The sequence below is a fragment of the Dunckerocampus dactyliophorus genome, chromosome 18, assembly GCF_027744805.1.
Source record: "Dunckerocampus dactyliophorus isolate RoL2022-P2 chromosome 18, RoL_Ddac_1.1, whole genome shotgun sequence".
In the NCBI taxonomy this organism is placed as follows: domain Eukaryota; kingdom Metazoa; phylum Chordata; class Actinopteri; order Syngnathiformes; family Syngnathidae; genus Dunckerocampus; species Dunckerocampus dactyliophorus.
In genome coordinates this window covers 16,063,359-16,083,271 of record NC_072836.1, presented here as the reverse complement: position 1 = coordinate 16,083,271, position 19,913 = coordinate 16,063,359, and the positions used below count along the sequence as shown (strand labels likewise).

Here is a 19,913-nt window from a genome sequence, read left to right as displayed (position 1 = left end):
GGCAATAAGTTGATACCTGAAATGTCTAGATAGCCAGTGGGGGGGAGGGGGCACCCCTGGCCGCCGCTGCTCCAAGAGCAGAAGCCAAACTCGGCTTCCCAGCAACCATCCCCCCTTTCCGGCTTCCACCAGCGTATTCGTCGCTGTCGTAACTGACGGCAGATGGATCCAAATATCGATAGTTTCGATACGGAGGACGGTAACGTATCTTCAAACGTTTTCGATACTGAAAAGACAAAGGATGCGGGGAAATTTTGACAGTTAACATTTATTAAAAAACTAAAAAGTAAAAAAAACGATGTGTGTATATATATATATATATATATATATAAATTTATACTGTATATATACACATTTTTGTTGTTTTTATACACTGTATATACAGTATACTGTATATGAGTGTTCCAATGGGGGATCACACTCCCCAGCCTCCCCATCCACGGTGCTAAAAATCACAACATCGTTCAAGGATCATGGAAGTTATCAAGCACAATGTATCAGTATCGGCAAACACGATGCTTGAAAACCGGTCGGATCGATACCAACTGTAACAGTTATTGGCCATCCCCATGTGCAGTGCGAGGCACCAGTAAATGGGGGCGCTGTTGAGTCGCTTGAGTCTCGGAGAGAAGGGGAGGAGGTGAGGGAAAAAAACGACAGGGTAGGTCGGTCTTTGTTTTCTGGCAGGGAGGACAACCAAGAGACTTTGCAACCGGCGAGATTTTGAACGCCGCTGCTTAACACTCGTGTAAGTCTAATATTATGTTGCTAATACATGAAGCGAGCGGCGTCTATGTACGGCATGACTGGTTCACAATGCATTCGTGTTCGAAGGCTGTGTTGAAAAAAGCGACCGACATCACAGTTACCGGCCGTGGCGCGACAGCGAGCAATGAATGAAAATGTATTTTAGGAAATGTGTTGTGAGCGGCGCAGAGGCTCATAGGGGACGGGAGGCGCATCGGATCAATCAACGTGAGCGGCCAGGGATGCTCTGAACTTTTTAAAGAAACAGCTCTTTCTTTTTCGCACCTATTTGGCCTAAAAGAGCATGGCCGGCTAAGCTAGTTCGGCTAACCTGCTAGCATGCTAGCTGCCGTCAAGAAACAACTTATGTTGTTATCAGTGTAGTTTTCACCTCGCATAGTAATGTGATGGCTTGTGTTTTTCGAAATCACGACTATCTCGGATTTAAACATCAGTACAGTTTTCATAGTGCAATGTAAAATACGATGTTGTCGACGATTAGTTGTGTAGTAACGTTGACAATGAAATTTGCTAGGCCCGGCTAACGTTAGTGTTGTTAAATATGACAATTATATTGAGGTAAATATCTGCTTTCACTATTATTAGCGTTCTTATAGAGTCATTAGTCGTATTCGATTGTCACAATGTTGATTTACATCTGTCATGTTTAACTATTAGAGGTGAACCAGGCCAGATTTCGCAGTTCCTGAATTGAATTTTAATTTTAAAGGGTCCGAGACCCACTATATTATTGAGTTGTTAGGTCATTTAATATTTCTCCACTTTCTGTGAATGTTGTTACACATTCACACGTTTATAGATTTTTTTAATACCAATTTGAACAGTGTCTGAATTGACTTGATTTGACAGCCTTCTAGACTGTTATTACCTTGGGTTCACACATTTTAGAGTATTTTTTTGTAAGTGTCACTCGTGCACCCATCTTGTTTACAGTGTCTGAATTGGCTGAAAATCTTCCAGATTTACTATGTTATTGATTTGCAGGACAATTCAAGATTTCTTCACGTTTTGTGAATGCTGATATAAATTTGGGCTCACAGGTTTATAATCTTTTTTGTGTGTGTGTGTCACTCGTGTACCCCTCAAGTGTGATTTGACTCGATATAAAAGGTTGTAGACTTGCTATGTTGTTGATTTGTTAAACAATTTACCCTTTCTTCATGTTTTGTGAATGATGTTATTGCTTTGGGTTTACATATTTTGTATTTTTTTAATACTGTATGTCACTTGTGTACCAGTCTTGTTAACTCATTCAATCCCAGCCATTTTTCAAAAGACCACTCGTTCACTACTGGCCGTTTTAGACGATTTTGACTGATCTTTCAAGGCATACAGAATATTGCGTTCTATGGCTACGTAAGCATGGAATCTACCAAATGAAAGATGAGACTCCAGTCTTTCATCAGGAAAAAAAGTTTGTTTCTACCTTTTTCCGTTCTTCAGTAATCAGCAGTAGAACATAGGTAAATTTCAGGAAAATATCAGTTTCCGACTAAAAACCGTCTTTTTGTGAAAAGACACATTTCAAGCATAACCTTTTACAAAATGTTTTCTTTTTTACCGCTTAAATAACTAAACAACTATACCAACATAAACGACACAAAAAGGGTTGTTTTACATCAAAATAACTATTTATTTACAAATAGAACACCAGGAACTATTTACAATTTTCACGTTTTGAACTGAACTGTGTGTGCGTGTGCATGCGTTAAAATTTCCCTTAAGTGCGTGACATTCTGCACTCTACACTCCTCCATGCTCTTTGACTTCCTTCTTGCTGTCGAGTGTGTTTTTACATGCAAAATAGCCGTGCCGAGCTCTTATCAAAATGTACTTCTGCCACCTTGTAGCTGTTTTTATGGCTTAAAACTCCTCCATTCATTAGTGTGCAATTGTGTCATCAACTCTTTTTGCCTCTCGCGGTATTAGAAAACGTATAAATGCGTCTTTGGTATTGGCAGTGCTAATAGTCTCTGAATTGGCTCTTACTTTAAAGGCTTCTAGACGTACTACTTTGTTGATTTGTTCAATATGTTTTCTTCCCCTTTTTTCTTGACGTTTGACATTTAACACAAGTGAAATTGACTGTTTTGCATAATCTATCTCCATAGGGGTCCTTTTTTCTGTCACGTGGTCCCACTCTCACCTGAGAGATGTCCACTCCTGATCCCCCAATGGGAGGGACACCTCGGCCAGGTCCCTCCCCAGGCCCAGGGCTATCTCCAGGTGGCATGATGGGCCCAAGTCCAGGTCCTTCCCCTGGCTCTGCCCATAGTATGATGGGGCCCAGTCCGGGACCTCCTGGATCTGGACACCCACACCCTCCACAGGGACCCTCAGGATATCCTCAGGACAACATGCACCAGATGCACAAAGTACATGAGTCTTTTTGTATTTCCCATCCTTTTGTGTAATGTAAATGTTGACCAGAAACACCAGTCTACTCATTCATTGCTATTTATTTTTGTGTATTCATTTAGGTTTCATGTTAAACAGGCAACACATTTGTTTTTGTAAGTGGCAAATAAATCAAATTATTCAGTTTTCCCCCACAGTACTGTAGTCAGTCGGTGTCGTGGGGATGACGTCATTGTCTAATTGGCATAATTTGCCATGACACATGTTGCTTTGAGGCCTCTACATGAATACGGATATTTTTGGCCTCTTGTACACATGTCAACGCAGGGTTTTGTCCTTAAAAACTGTCAGGTTGCGTCATAAACAAGGCATGATGTCATTGAACCTTATTTAACAAGAGAATATGGAGTTATTGACTTCGGGGTGTTGGTTTTATTTGTGCGTGCACTATATAACATGCACGGGCGATTTAAAAAAAACAAAACATGTTTCCTGGGCTACATGGAAGCGTGCACTGATTTTGAAGCTATTAGACACATCTTATTGGCTCAAAATGCGCATGACAGCAGGATATACTGTATATATAGGAGTCATGATGCCATCTACTGTACGGAGTTGTAATGACCAGCTACACAGACAGTCCCATTACAATGTGTTCATGAGCAATGGCTTAAAAAAAAAAACTAGCTCCAAATGTCTCTGTGGTGTTTCAAATGTATTTGTGGCGGCCTGCCACAAGTACGTATGGGAAACACTGTGCACTGACCAAAATAATGGTTTCAAATAACACACAAATAGCAACTCAGTCCATTCTATAATAAATGTGTTGGCCTTGAAATACCTAACTTTTATTTCTTGCACGTTTACTGTGTGCCTGTCATTCAGGCCATGGATGCCATGCATGAGAAGGGAATGCCAGACGACCCTCGCTACAACCAAATGAAAGGCATGGGTATGAGACCGGGAGGCCACAGCGGTATGGGACCCCCTCCAAGCCCCATGGACCAACATTCCCAAGGTAATATGTCACCACAAGGACGCCACACTGTCCTTAGAAACACGTAACGTCTCTCTGGTTTCAGCAGACTTTTACCACGACACACTGTGATGGGGACTGTGTGTTGAAAGCCTTATATGCCGACATCCTGTCTGGGAAACTATTTGCATGCTCGTTTTCTTTGAGATGACAGTGGGGTGTGTTTAGTAGCTTCAAACTGATGATTTTTCCCGCTCCTCAAGGAGCGATTTAAGGGGAATAAAAACAAACAAATAACAGACAGGGTGGTGTCATCCTTGCACATAATATGATGGAAATTAGCTTTAACTTTAAAACAAGTTGTAAGCTGACAAGAAAAACAAACAGAAGAAATAGTAATTGAAAGTTTAAAGAGAGCTGACAGTTGACATTTATTTGCTAGATATTGTTTACAAGTTTTAGAATGACTTTCACAAAGCCGTGACTACAATTGAATAACCACATCTCTCGTTCCTTTGACTATTACAACTCATCCAGCACTTTGAACTGTTTGCAAGTAGACCAAAAGATGCACACGGAACAGAAAGCCAGTCATTCAAGATGTAACAGGTAAAGGTGAAAGAGGTAGGAGAGCTAGAGAACACATCTAGCCAGTTTTTCCTCTTGTGTTATAAATTTGGCAGCATGCAAAGACAGCTGAGGTAAGTGCAATCTGCGTGCCTCGTTATATTTTTCCTCACAGCAAAAATGATAGTTGCCGTAGCAGAAGACTGAGAGAGACACTATAATAACATGACATTTGACCAAATAGTTAATATAGTGTATAATATGTATATGCATATAAATACTGTATGTTAAAGATTCATGTATACAGTATGAGGAAATGGTCACTGAAAGATAAATCTTCTGAAAGAGTGCTGTCTTATTATGCAAAGTGGAAACATTTTTTTTTTCCATTGCTTGGCAAAGCAACGGAAAACCACGGGTTTAGGTGACACATTTACACCTTTTTAACAATACCAGTGTCTCCCACTGAACTGCAAGCAATCTGTGGCAGCCGGTTTGGGAGGCGGCGCTGCTGTATGACGACATCGTCGTTGCATAATCGGCCATGATGCATGTGCATAAATCACAAAGTGTACAAAAAAGCATGAAAAGCAAAACAAATCATCTTTCTTCTGTCAGTTATTTTCTGTGCGTGTTTTTTATGTCAGAAAGCAAGACGCAGCTGCTTGTGATTGCTTTTAGATGTGGGGAGGGGCCGTCGCTCGTTGAGAAGAGCAGTACGTGCTTTCATGTTGGTTTGAGAAAGTGTCCAATACGACCAGAAAAAGTTGCTAGTTAGTCGCTAGTTGTTTTTTTGTGTGTGTGTGAAAAAGACTCGCTAAATATAGCAACTAAATTGGCAAAGCTGATCCATCTTGCTACGTTGTCTTATTCCCGTGTAGAGCAGGTACGTATGCGGTGTGTTAAGAAGCTGAGTTACTATGCCATCTACTCTTTGTGGTGGTCTAAATTTATTTGTGGCGAGCCGCATGTTGATCTTCCTGTTCTAAAAACGTACTGAAAATTAATCCAATCCTTGTTTATCTTGTGTCCTCCCAGGTTACCCGTCTCCACTGGCAGGCTCTGAGCACGCGCCAAGCCCTGTCCCGGCTAATGGTCCTCCGTCTGGCCCCATGATGCCAGGAGGTCCATCTGGCCCAAGTGCTGGCCCAATGGAGGGCAGTGGGGACCCAAATCAGGGAATGGGACAGCCAAACCGCGGGGGTCCTCCAGGTCCTGGTGGACCAGGTGGTGCTGGAGGTGGACCTGGCGGTACAGCTGGACCCACCCCTTTCAACCAGAATCAGTTGCACCAACTCAGGGCTCAGATTATGGCCTACAAGATGCTGGCACGCAGTCAGCCCTTACCGGAGCACCTGCAAATGGCTGTGCAAGGGAAGAGACCCATGCCGGGTATGCAGCAACAACCTATGCCCAACATGCCCCCTTCCTCAGGTCCTGCAGGTGGACCAGGAGCGGGACCAGGACCAGGCCAAGCCAACTACAGCAGACCTCATGGTGAGCAAAGCATACATGCTATACATATTCCATGCATCTATCATTTGGTTATATAAGCCCCAATGCATAAAAACATTAAATATGTTGTAAACAGAGCTTGCCCAGTGTTTTACAGCTCACTAAAATGCTTTTTTTCGTATGTACTCTGTATCTCCACATTAAAGTCATGCCAAACCACTTACAAATGTGATATTGAAATGTGTTGTTTTGCAGAGATAGTCCGATCTCCCCACTAATTGTCTATTTTTTTCTAGTCTTAAGTATTTTTTTATGTAAAACATTTTTCTTTCAGGCATGGTTGGGCCCAATATGCCACCTCCTGGACCTGCTGGAGTTCCCCCAGGTATGCAAGGCCAGCCTACCAATGGACCTCCGAAATCGTGGCCTGAAGGTATAGTTTGACATCAATACTGTGGATGACAATCGTGATAATGAGTTTAATAACGTCAAGCAGATACAGAGGAGCTTAAGTTTTTTTTATTTGATTCCTCAGTCTGATTTACCTTTAAGCCTCAATATTCTATCAATTAGGCATTTTAACAGGCTTCTCAATGCAGCTGTATCAACAGTGGATGTAATTTAACTATATTATTGTAAAGTGTACATTAATTGTTGACTGTAGTATTTGAAATATCACACTGATCCACAAAAGTAGCTTTGTCACCTCACACATATAATGTTTACAAGCAGTAGCCGTTAGATGGACAAATTATCCCAAGGTTGAAAATTCAGGCATTTTTGTTTTTGCATTTTCGTACTTAAAATTCTCTGCTCTCTTCGTTACAGGACCAATGGTGAATGCTGCTGCACCTTCCAATCCTCCTCAGAAGCTGATTCCACCTCAGCCCACGGGCAGACCCTCTCCTGCTCCACCCTCTGTGCCACCCGCTGCCTCCCCAGTAATGCCCCCTCAGACACAGTCTCCAGGCCAGCCCGCACAGCCCCCAACCATGATGCTTCACCAGAAACAGAACCGCATTACCCCTATCCAAAAACCCAGAGGACTGGACCCAGTGGAGATCCTTCAGGAGAGAGAGTACCGGTGAGAAATTTGAATGACGTCTTTTCTCAAAAATATAATTATTATTGCAAATGCTATATATTCTAAAGCATATTTGTGTTACTTTTTCAGGCTACAAGCCCGTATTGCTCACCGTATTCAGGAGCTGGAGAACCTGCCTGGCTCCCTTGCAGGTGACCTACGTACCAAGGCCAACATTGAGCTCAAAGCCTTGAGGCTTCTGAACTTCCAGAGACAGGTATGCATGCATGCATACATACATTTTATTTATTTATTTTTTTGCAACTGACGTTTGGTCTTCTTTGTTTCTTCAGCTCCGCCAGGAGGTAGTGGTCTGCATGCGTCGAGACACTGCTCTAGAAACTGCTCTTAATGCAAAGGCCTACAAGCGCAGCAAACGTCAGTCTCTACGTGAAGCACGTATAACAGAGAAGCTGGAGAAACAGCAGAAGATTGAACAAGAGCGTAAACGGCGACAGAAACATCAGGTATGCAGCGTAAAATGGATCAAATAAAGCAGGCGGGTTTAATAGATGTGGATATGGTTATTCATTTAAGTGCATTTAGGGTTTGCCTAATTGGACCACCTGAACTAGAATCCTCAACATTTTTATTGAAGGCTGTGTGTTTTTCTTAAAATATTTCAGCTTTTTTGCATTCAAAATAATTTTGATAGATTAAAATACAACAACTGCAATGTTTGTTGCAGCGTAATGAGTAAAACAAGCACTGAAGCTGAGTTTCTGGTCCTGTTCATAGGAATACCTCAACAGCATCCTGCAGCATGCCAAGGACTTCAAGGAATACCATCGCTCTATCACAGCAAAGATTCAGAAAGCCACCAAAGCGGTGGCCACATACCACGCCAACACGGAGCGCGAGCAGAAGAAAGAGAACGAGCGCATTGAAAAGGAGAGAATGCGGAGGCTGATGGTGAGGCGTCGCACCTAAAATATTTCCGCAATCTTTGTAACATACATAAAGACACTTTTAAATTAATTGTGAGCACCCAGAAGGACCGTACAGAGCAACCATGTAATGGTGTTTGTTCTCGCAGGCCGAAGATGAGGAGGGCTATCGTAAACTTATTGACCAGAAAAAAGACAAGCGTCTGGCCTACCTCTTGCAACAGACAGACGAATATGTGGCCAACCTCACTGAGCTGGTGCGAGCCCATAAAGCCGTGCAAGCTCTCAAAGAGAAGAAAAAGAAGAAGAAAAAGAAGGTGAATGTGTACTCGGCTTACTTGAAGTGTACAATTTTTTTAAAGTTTCAGTTTTAATTGTTAAATGTTGCTGTCGTTTTCAGAAGCCGGAGACTGCGGAGGGTGGTGCAGCTGCTCTTGGACCTGATGGAGAGGTTAGTCAATGAAGATTTGACTTTGTCATTCAAATTGCATTGTGCCCTGCTGTCAGTGCTTCTTTGCATTTGGAGGAAATGCGGTTAGTTATTTGATAACTCCTTTGCTCGGTGTGCCTCACCTGTTGCCTCTTTAACAAGCTACATTCCACATTCACTTGTATTTAAAGAGGCTGTAACATAAATTGCCTCTTTTTTTAATACTTGTTTGCCAGCCATTGGATGAGACCAGTCAAATGAGTGACCTCCCAGTGAAGGTCATTCATGTGGATAGCGGAAAGATCCTGACTGGAGTTGATGCACCTAAAGCGGGTCAGCTGGAAGCCTGGCTTGAAATGAACCCAGGGTCAGTGGAATGTCTATATGAATGTTTGCAGTCATTATATTCAGTGCATTTCTCTTGAGTATCTTGGTCTTCTTCAGGTACGAAGTAGCGCCCCGCTCAGACAGTGAAGACAGTGGCTCAGATGAGGAGGAGGATGAGGAGGTACATTGCACAAATACTGCTTCTTCACTGGTGTAGAAGGTTTCTTGGAGTATTCTGCCTGACCTTTTCTCCTTGGCATTTGTGAAGGAGGAGGAGGAGCAGCCACACGCTTCTTCTCAGTCAGAAGAGAAAAAGAAGATCCCTGACCCAGACAGTGAAGATGTATCTGAAGTGGATGTCCAGCACATTATCGAGTAAGAAGCCACCATTACCCTTGGCAATATCATTTTTACTCTTGAAGTTCGAATGCCTGTCTTACTGTGTAAGCTCACCATTAAAGGCCAAAATAAAATCAAAAGAACATCCAAATGATCTAGCGCCCGGTGCCCGTCACGTCGATCGCGATAAGGTTCTGTGGGCCGATTGCATGTGTCATCCACGTCATAAACGTCACTTTGTAGATGACATGTGTCATCAGTCAGCTGACATTATGCTCCCCTCCTGAGTCGCTGACAGACGTCTTCAGCGACACAAGGAAATGCAACTTTCATCTTTACTATTCCGATTATGGAAAAGCTAACTCAGCAGTTGGATTCCTATATCTATAACAAAAGTTATACGTTCACTTGTAGTGGCTAGTTATATAGATAACGTAGTTTGATGGCCTTGCTTTGCGTCCTGAACTCCACTATAGAAATGTGTGTTTTGTGCACTTTCATTTCATGATTAATTGGAAAATGTGCCCATTGCTGAACCTTTTTAATATGTTGCCTTGACTTTGGCTGCATTGTCTTTTGCATAATCATTTTCATTTCCTGTGTATCTGTAATGTTTGATAGCAGTCGCTAATTGGACATAATACATGATCTGTAATGGAGAATGAATGCTATGTAGCTATTTTTACATACTACTCAGGTTATGTACACAAGTATTGTGTAATTATGATAATTGTTATTTATTGCCATATTGGATTGAATGAATATATGAATGACACATGAATATTAACTTTTTTTTAAACCTTTAAACTGTGAATTTGAAATACTAATCATTAGTATGTAGTTTAGTAGTAAGAGAGTAAGAGTTAGATCATTTGGATTTGTAACTTGCATGCTTAAAAAGTGTTTGCACCCCTGATATACATGTACAATGTACGTAAATACTCATATAGATGTTTAGGCCTTGGTCATTTTAAAAGTAGCTTGCAGACTGGAAAAGGTGTGAGCACCCCTGATCTAGAGTTTAAAGTTTTAGTGATATAGCTCATTCAAAGGTTAATGTTGGGCAATTTTAGTCTTGTTTTTTCCCCCAGATTTTTCACTCTTCTTTTTTCTTTTTTTTTTTTCTTTTTTTTTTTTTTAATCTGCCCCAGGCATGCCAAGCAGGATGTGGATGATGAGTATGGTAATGCAGCTTTCAACCGAGGCCTGCAGTCCTACTATGCTGTGGCTCACGCTGTCACAGAGAAAGTGGAGAGACAGTCGTCATTGTTGGTCAACGGACAGCTCAAACAATACCAGGTGCACATTCAAGGCTGATGGTATATAATAGGCTTAATGCGTTGAATGGACTGATCCTAGCATGGCCTTTCTGTTTAGATCAAAGGGCTAGAGTGGCTGGTATCACTTTACAACAACAACTTAAATGGCATCCTTGCTGATGAAATGGGCCTGGGGAAAACTATCCAGACCATTGCTCTTATCACCTACCTCATGGAGTACAAGCGAATCAATGGGCCCTTCCTGATCATTGTACCCCTCTCGTGAGTCCACAAATCCTCCTCCTACTCCTAATACTGATAATTGCTTGGCTATACATAATTCCCTGAATATACTGTATATTTAATCTTTAATCTGTTTTTGTTAATATACTCAAGAGTTGAGTCTGCAGAATCATTTTTACACAAATGTCTGTTTCTTCTTAGAACTCTGTCCAACTGGGTGTATGAGTTTGATAAGTGGGCGCCATCTGTGGTGAAGGTCTCTTACAAGGTCAGTTTTTAAGTATATCATGCTCAAAATCTGACAAACATAAAAACAACGGCCAAACAAGCAATTATTAGTGAACAAAAGATCTTTAAGAGTAATTTAGATTGACTGCTTATTTTTCAGGGGTCTCCAGCTGCCCGCCGTGCATTTGTCCCCATCCTGCGCAGTGGTAAATTCAATGTGCTGCTCACCACTTATGAGTACATTATCAAAGACAAGCAGGTGCTAGCAAAGGTACGTGTCCATCCTCATGCCAAATCCATAAAAGTTCTTCCCCCCCCCCCCCCCCCACACACACACACACACACACACACACACACATCACTTATCACATTTCCATAATCTTCTCCAAAAGCTTCGTTGGAAGTATATGATTGTGGACGAGGGCCATCGTATGAAGAACCACCACTGTAAGCTGACCCAGGTCTTGAACACGCACTACCTGGCCCCACGGCGGCTGCTGCTCACAGGCACGCCTCTGCAGAACAAGCTTCCTGAACTCTGGGCTCTGCTCAACTTCCTCTTGCCCACTATTTTCAAGAGCTGCAGCACCTTTGAACAATGGTTCAATGCCCCTTTTGCTATGACTGGAGAGAAGGTGAGCTTCTGGTTCTAGGGGTTAAAAGAATGGAAAATCGCCCAAACTTATCCATGGTCCTATCCAGCTTTGCTAATACTATATAATCTTCACTGAATGATTGCGAATGTGTTTAAGTACGTCTCTCCATTTACCCCTCCCTCAAGGTTGACCTGAACGAAGAAGAAACTATCCTCATTATTCGACGTTTACACAAGGTGCTACGGCCCTTCTTGCTACGCCGACTCAAAAAAGAAGTCGAGGCCCAACTGCCAGAGAAGGTTTGACTACTGCTTGTTTTTTTTGTGTGTGTGGTAATAGCATGGACATCAAGCAAACAATGATTTTTAATATTCCCTTGTTACACAGATGAATTAACATCGTTTATCTGCTGCTTAAATTGTCACTTTCAACACAAGCAAACCTCATTCTCACGCCGTCGCTGTCAAACACTCACACAAACACTAATTGCCTCATTTTTGTGTTGTTTTCTAGGTGGAGTATGTAATCAAATGTGACATGTCGGCGCTTCAGAGAGTGCTGTACAGACACATGCAGGCAAAGGGAGTCCTGCTCACAGATGGGTCAGAGAAAGACAAGAAGGTAGGAAAGCGGAAGATTTAATTGTGCAAACCTAAGTGATTCATTCATCACTCATCTGTCTAATGCAAGTGTTGACTGACAGGTGTATCTCCCAATGTTTTCTTCCAGGGTAAAGGTGGCACCAAGACTCTGATGAACACAATCATGCAGCTGAGAAAGATTTGCAACCATCCCTACATGTTCCAGCACATTGAGGTCCAGAGAAGTTTTTCTTTCCATCGAGTGAATAACTTATATCTGGCTGGCTACATTATGCAGATAAGTATACATGATGTCCTTGTGTGCTTTTACAGGAGTCTTTCTCTGAGCATCTGGGTTATTCTGGAGGAATAGTGAGTGGGTATGTAAAGCTTGAGCACTACTCCATGCGTGTGTGTTGTGGGCTTGTATAAGTACTGTACAATAGAGCCATGATGTTCGCGGGGGTTACACTCGAATGGTAAAAAAATCATGAATCATGCAAATAAACTGTAAACCCTTTTAAAAAGCCTCTCACAGTAATTAAACAAATTTCAACTTTGGTTTTACACATTAAAGGAATAGTTTGGATTTTTTTACATGAAGTTGTGACATCCCCATCATTGTAGTCCATTAACAGCGACTTACCCCCCACTTGGTCTTCTAAGCCCAGTTCTGGTCAGATTTCTGTGATGCTGGGGACAGTTAAGTAAAGAGTTTCAAAACAATATGCGTTCAAAAGATTAATCCATATGCATCTCAAAAATTCCTTCTAAAAAAAATCAAACCTCACGAAACGCTCAGCATTATATTTGTCTCCCGCCGTATCCCTGCGCACTGTCGCTTGTGCGTTCATGTGTATGTGACGAAGACACTCGCATCTTCTTCCGCTGTGGAACACATACGTAGACAAGATGGCCACGGGGCTCCGTCGCAGAAGTAGATGCGAGCGTCTTCGCTCGAAAAAAGAAATCTGCGAAAATATATGTATCTCTCAATCTTTTTGCTTCCTCTCCTTGTCCAGTCCTGATTTGTTCCGCTCCTCTGGGAAGTTTGAGCTGCTGGATCGTATCCTGCCCAAGCTGAGGGCTACCAACCACAAAGTGCTGCTCTTCTGTCAGATGACCTCACTTATGACCATCATGGAAGACTACTTTGCCTACCGCAACTTCAAATACCTACGTCTGGATGGTGAGGCACTCTTTTCAAGAAAACAGGTCACACATGCACTGCCATTTATTTCTAATGTTTATACTGTAATGCTTACTCTAGTACTAGCGCTGCAGCTAACCACAGATATTGGTTAAGAGTTTTATTTATTCAGCTGCAGGTGTAGGTGGTGGAGCATAACATTAATTTGAGTATAACTGAAAGCTGGGAGCATATGCATATCTAGCATTTTTTTTTTTTTTAATATAGCTACTTTTAGTGTAGTGTTGCAGTTTGCTTTTAACCCCATAGTTGGGCTTAGGTAGATATGAAAATATTGTGAATATACCATAAAGAAAAGTGGAGCTGTAAAATCAAGCAGTAGACTAACAACGGGTCTCTAAGTTTAATTATAAAAAATGTAGTATAACTCCTCAGTTTCATAATTGCTTTGAATGGCGTACAAAAACATTTTGGTGTCTTGTGTATTTTGTACACAGCACACATTTTCATTCTTGAATACGTTTGTACGCTTCACTACTCTCATTTTGTTGCATTTTGCTGGTTTGTTTCCTCGTCATGCCGTTGCATGTAGCAAGATGTGCACCTCCAAAAAGCGGCGAGTAGCGGTGATGTGGACCGTAAAAGCTATGATTGGTCGGCTTGTAGAATATTATTTCCTGTCTGTATACAGCCCACCTCTGCAAATGTGGCAATGTGGCTGCTCAATAAAGGTTTTAAAGACCATGAGAACTTCTTTTTAAATCTGCTCCCAAAAATGCAAATCCAAAGTAAGCTATGAGAGAACTTGAAGACTAATACAAAACAGACGTATTCTTTTTAAGTAGAGTGAAGTGAGTAAAGGAAGCTTGCTCAATTTAAACAACACCGCCCAGCCACACCCTAAGCATTTTAAATCAAATTTGTACAACACAAACATTTTTAATACCCCTTTCACAGGAACCACAAAGGCTGAGGATCGTGGGATGCTGCTAAAGACCTTCAATGACCCAGCTTCCGAGTACTTTGTGTTTCTGCTCAGCACCCGAGCAGGGGGCTTGGGTCTCAACCTGCAGTCTGCTGATACAGTCATCATCTTTGACAGCGACTGGAACCCTCACCAAGTAATATACATGTTTTGTTGAAATGTGACTGATGCGGGTGTAGCCAGTGAATAAAAATGTTTTTTTTTAAATTGGTCTTTAGAAGAAGGTTCATTTTACATAAATTTTACAGGACTTGCAAGCTCAAGACAGGGCCCATCGTATCGGCCAGCAAAACGAGGTGCGCGTCCTCCGCCTCTGCACCGTCAACAGCGTGGAGGAGAAGATTCTGGCAGCAGCCAAGTACAAATTGAACGTGGACCAGAAGGTCATCCAGGCGGGCATGTTTGACCAGAAGTCGTCAGGCTATGAGCGTCGGGCCTTCTTACAGGCCATTCTGGAGCACGAGGAGCAGGACGAGGTCGGGGCTCGAGGAGGCTGCCGCACTAGGGGGGCGTGGGTGGGTGTGATCTGAACGTGTTCCCACATCGCCCACCCACCCGCATCCGCCTGTGCGCTGCCCCACCTCTTCATTCTCTTATTTCCTCCCCCTTCGCCCTGTCTCTTTCTCTTTCTCTTTTCCTCCTTTTCTCAGGATTTCATCAATCCAGACTTGTCCTTTTCTACTGTATATTGTATTTCTACTTCCTATGCAAATCTTTGATGGTTAATATGATACTTGATCTACTACACTCTTTTTTTTTTCCCCCCTCTCTTTCTGCTGTCCCTGCTTTATTTTTGCTTGGCTTATGAGACATTTAGATATTGCAGTAACAATAAGCAACGCTTGTCCCCATCTAATACATACAATTGTCAATGCAACCCCCCCACCCCCACTTTGCAGAAATTATTTTCTATTTGAGAGAGCTGGGTCAGAGGTACCACAATATTTCTCCTATTGCCTTCTCTCACTTGTGCTGTCTGATCTCTCTCTGTAGGAGGAAGATGAAGTGCCTGATGATGAGACGGTCAATCAGATGATTGCCAGAAGTGAAGAAGAATTTGATCAGTTCATGGTTAATATCTTACTGTAAATTATGAGTCAACGATGAGTTCGCTTACCCTCTACTGTGTCTTTCAGCGCATGGATCTCGACAGGCGCCGCGAGGAGGCCCGCAACCCCAAGAGGAAACCTCGTCTGATGGAGGAGGATGACATGCCCAGCTGGATTTTGAAAGACGACGCTGAGGTTGAGAGGCTCACCTGTGAAGAGGAGGAGGAGAAGATGTTTGGCCGAGGATCCCGTCAGCGCAAGGAGGTGGACTACAGCGACTCACTCACTGAGAAACAGTGGTTAAAGGTGCGTTGCTGCCCCGATGAACGAGCATTTAAATTTGTTGCTTTTTCTTTTAGTCCTGGATCATCTCACTAGTGCTTTCTTCTCAACAGGCCATAGAAGAGGGCAATCTGGAAGATATTGAAGAGGAAGTGCGACACAAAAAGACAACCCGAAAGCGCAAGCGAGACCGTGACCACGACGGCGGCCCCGCAACACCGAGCTCCAGCAGCGGGCGAGGCCGTGACAAGGATGAGGAGGTGAAGAAAGCAAAGAAACGTGGTCGTCCGCCTGCTGAAAAGCTCTCTCCTAACCCTCCCTCCCTGACCAAGAAGATGAAGAAGATAGTTGATGCCGTCATCAAGTACAAGGACGGGTGAGCGCTTCACGGAATCTTGAAGCTTGGTCTTAACTGATGCGTACTAATACATCTGCATCCTTGTCTCCACAGTAATGGACGACAGCTGAGTGAAGTCTTCATCCAGCTGCCTTCCCGCAAAGAACTGCCTGAGTACTATGAGCTCATCCGCAAACCAGTAGACTTTAGGAAGATCAAGGTGAGATTTTGATTAAATGTTTCACACATTGTTTATATTTCATGTCAGTCCACACCTGACTGTTGTAACGTTCCATCCCATCAATCAGGAGAGGATTCGTAGCCATAAGTACCGTAGCCTGAATGACCTGGAGAAGGACGTGATGCTGCTATGTCAGAACGCTCAGACATTCAACCTCGAAGGATCTCTGGTTAGCGTCAACCCCCAACTCCTTTTGGCCAATATATTTTACACCTTCAGCTAACCTTTTTTACTCCCCCCCTCTATAAACCCATCAGATCTATGAAGACTCCATTGTGCTTCAGTCGGTTTTCACCAGCGTGAGACAGAAGATCGAGAAGGAGGAGGACAGTGAAGGCGAAGACAGCGAAGAGGAGGAGGAAGAGCTCGATGAAGGCTCCGAGTCTGAATGTGAGTAGTAGCAACAGCAACGTGTTTCTATAAAATTGTCTACAAGGAGGGGTCTAAGACCACTGCGGGCCAATTGTGAAAAACAACGAATGATGCACACAATCCTAGAAATGCCTATTTTTGATACTCTAAACCAGGGCCTCCATTGGGGAGCTCATGAGTTACCACAGCTCACCAGCAGATGTTGAGTAGCTTTCCAAAGGATCCAAGAATATTTACTTCAACTCTTTAATATTTCTTATTACTCCAAAGGATCCAAGAATATTTACTTCAACTCTTTAATATTTTTTATTACTGTTAAATTCAGACATGATTCGTCTGTTTAATGACTGTGTTTTCTCTAAGCCCGTTCTGTGAAGGTGAAGATTAAACTGAGCCGCAAAGAAAAAGGGGAGCGTGGTGGAAAAGGACAGCGGCGGAGAGGCCGCGGCGTCCGCGCAAAACCTGTGGTGAGCGACGACGACAGCGAGGACGATCCGGAAGAGGTAAGGAATTTATGCGCTCTTTCAACATCACACTGATTCAGACTGGAAAATATGTCAGGTGTCACTGAGGGCGCGACTCCAAATTCTGTTGTACTTCATCTCTGTTCTTCCACAACAAATGCATCCAACCGCATCTTTGTGCACTGGGGCACAGTCATGGTGGCACAGAAAAAGGCCTTCCCCCGTCTCTTGCCACACAATATTGATGTAGGTGGCAGGAGCTCCCTCTGTAAGGACTTTGGACCCGGCGACATGCATTGTGCCGTGTGATAATGCTGAAGTGGCCTTTTATTGTGGCCAGCCTAAGGCACACCTGTGAAAAATCATGCTGTCTAATCAGCATCTAGATATGCCACACCTGACAGGTGAAGGGATTATGTCGGCAAAGGAGAAGTGCTCACTAACACAGATTTCCTGACAGTATTTGAGCGAGATACGCCTTTTGTGTGTTCCCAAAAAGTTTTACATCTTTGATTTCAGCTCATAAAAGATGGGAGCAGTGTTGTGTTCATATTTTTGTGTATATACAAACATTAAGGTGTAAAGTGATTTGCCCTCATAAATGGGGACAAAAAGTCATCATAATCAGTGGATATTTGTGTCCTAAAACATTTCAGGAGGCAAATTGTCTGTGTTTTTCTTAGCTCAAAAAGTGAAATGTTTTTTTTCTTTCAGGATCATTCGGCCAGCGGCAGTGAAGAGGACTGAACATGAACCACTTCTAATTGGACCAACGGCCCCCTGAGCTACTTGACTGGACCTTATATATTTTACTTAGATACAGCAGGGAGACAGTCAGTGGAAGGGCCCACTTTTACCTAGATCTGATTTTTAGTGAGACTGTTGTATTCTCATGATATCACTAATTGAAAAAGGAAAAAAAAAAAAGTGAATATGAACGTATGATATGATCCACTTCCATATTTAAACATGTTTTCTTAAGATTAGGTGTGTGTCTTTGCCTTTTTTGTTTTCTCCTTAAGCGGAACATGAAATCTAGACTGACGAAGGGCCATATAGACCGCTGTTTTTTTTTTTGGTTTGTTTTTTTAAGGTTGTATTAGTTTTGTCATCTTTTCCTTTTGAGAAGTGAACCAGGAGTCACTGCTTTTCATGAAATCCATTTTTGAATGCATGTTGTGGAAATGCACCTGGACGTGTCTTTGTTATTATCTTGTGCGTAATTTAAGACTACAAGCGGGATCATGGTACGGCCCGCCTGCAGACCCTCTCTCTCAGGTTGTGTTTGTAAACGGGGAGGGAGGGATGGGACCATTTTCTCGTGTCGGTGTCACTGGATTCCAAAAAGTACAATAAAGGCATCTCGTAATGAATAGGCTCATCTATTGTATTTTATTATTTTGACGTGACAACATCTGACCACTAGGTGGCCTTCTGACCACACGTCAGTTTTGCAGGCTGAATAGGGCATTTTCACTCTGGTACAGCAATTATTATTTTCATTATTTTGGTCTTTGTCATGGTTTTCTTAGGTGGTGTACATCCGTTCATTTTAATCAATTGTTACTCTTAACTATTATAAACCGCGTTCGACTATTCAAAGTAGGTGTGCATGCCGATTTTGGGCTCGATCTGATACCAAGTAAATACATGGCCAGTATTGCCTTTTTTCTAAAATGGTTGCGTGGACCTGTCACATATTTGTTCAGCTGTGTACAGCTTTTCATTACGGCAACAGCGATGTTGCTGCACACTTTGACATGGAGTCTGAACCTTGCAGCTCCTTTGTTGACTTTGTCGCGACGGTCACCATTCATTCTTATCTTTTTCGAGGTTCAAGGTGATGAGACCACAGTAACCAAGAAGTGGGTTTGTCAATGGGCTGTGAAATGCATCCAAGCTGCCACTCCCACTTCAGACACTCAGCAATGTCACTGATGCTGGTGTTATAGTATACTTATGTGCTATAAGTTCAGCAATATCTGACTATAGTGTGCAAAAGTCTTAATACCACGAGGTGGTATTTGCTATATGCTGTTTATGGTGTAGTTTTTGCTTCTGTTGAGTTGTTTCACACTATTGGCTTTATTTTGCTCAATTGTATATACTAACAGGGAATAAGGCAATAATCAATGCTTTGTTGATATTATTTGTGTATTTTTAGTTATTTAAATTTTGTTTTGATTATAATCATAATCAACACAATAAAGGCAAAAATCACAAAACCATGCGACGATAGTTAAACATTTCAATTTACAAAGTATCAGTATCGGTATCGTCAATACTGGCCCTATATTTGGTATCGACTCAATACAATATTCAGTATCGCTTGACCCTACAGTTTGAGTCACTATGACAACTGTCATCGATCTCCATGAACCAGGAAGTAGCCTGCTAACTAACAGATGCATTAAGATACATTTAATTGTGTATTTTTTCCGTTTTGGTGGAGGTCTGTGCTCTACAAAGTGACATTCTAGTTATATGTGGTCATTGAAATACTGCTGCTGATACAACATATCTAATGGTGGCCTATACAGTACGGTGATATGAATCCATGCGTTGAAGTAGCACGTTTCAATCGCCTTAAAATTTTTGGACTCTCTTCTTGCCAAGGAAAACTGGGTGAATGGCGGGTCAAACAAAACAGTGGACCTTGCTGCAGGAGCTCTGTTGGATCCGTGTTTCCAGCAGCGAGTTAGGACACTTTCCCTCCAAGATAGTTTGCAAAAGTAAGTTTCACTTTTCCAACAAGGTGTCAAGAATGTTTAACCACAGGAACAGTGCTGGCAATAATGGCGTTGTTGTTTTCCAGTGGAGCCGTCCCTTGCCACACCGCGGTTCGAATTTCGCGCTGCATTTAATTAGTACAGTCATCCCTTGTTTATTGTGGTTAATTGATTCCAGATTCGACCGGGATAAGTGAAGTTGGAAT

General features: G+C 42.4%; 1 protein-coding gene across 2 annotated transcripts; it reads left to right on the top strand.

Annotated features, from left to right (window-relative positions):
- The first annotated feature begins 620 nt into the window (after window positions 1-620).
- Window positions 621-18,341, top strand: smarca4a (SWI/SNF related, matrix associated, actin dependent regulator of chromatin, subfamily a, member 4a). Of its 2 annotated transcripts, none has more exons than XM_054759960.1 (34): window positions 621-748; window positions 2,880-3,143; window positions 4,012-4,144; window positions 5,708-6,166; window positions 6,459-6,557; window positions 6,953-7,208; window positions 7,299-7,425; window positions 7,502-7,675; window positions 7,947-8,120; window positions 8,245-8,412; window positions 8,496-8,546; window positions 8,762-8,892; window positions 8,970-9,033; window positions 9,121-9,227; window positions 10,343-10,490; window positions 10,569-10,732; window positions 10,895-10,961; window positions 11,082-11,192; window positions 11,314-11,556; window positions 11,703-11,816; window positions 12,031-12,138; window positions 12,247-12,333; window positions 12,432-12,478; window positions 13,121-13,287; window positions 14,206-14,369; window positions 14,482-14,709; window positions 15,227-15,304; window positions 15,370-15,588; window positions 15,678-15,940; window positions 16,016-16,121; window positions 16,210-16,311; window positions 16,400-16,532; window positions 16,878-17,017; window positions 17,693-18,341. In XM_054759960.1, exons 2-34 carry the CDS (start codon window positions 2,922-2,924, stop codon window positions 17,723-17,725), a joined length of 4,887 nt encoding a protein of 1,628 aa, XP_054615935.1. In that variant the 5' UTR covers window positions 621-748; window positions 2,880-2,921; the 3' UTR covers window positions 17,726-18,341. The 2 variants fall into 2 exon arrangements, with proteins under 2 accessions (XP_054615935.1, XP_054615934.1); XM_054759959.1 differs by having other exon boundaries at window positions 14,482-14,748.
- The last annotated feature ends 1,572 nt before the right edge of the window (window positions 18,342-19,913 follow it).

Excerpts from the sequence above, each read along its gene's own strand:
- smarca4a (XM_054759959.1), top strand. The coding sequence starts at position 2,922 with ATGTCCACTCCTGATCCCCCAATGGGAGGGACACCTCGGCCAGGTCCC. Across the intron at positions 7,209-7,298 it reads CTTCAGGAGAGAGAGTACCG|GCTACAAGCCCGTATTGCTC; the intron begins GTGAGAAATTTG and ends TTACTTTTTCAG. Across the intron at positions 14,370-14,481 it reads GCGACTGGAACCCTCACCAA|GACTTGCAAGCTCAAGACAG; the intron begins GTAATATACATG and ends TAAATTTTACAG.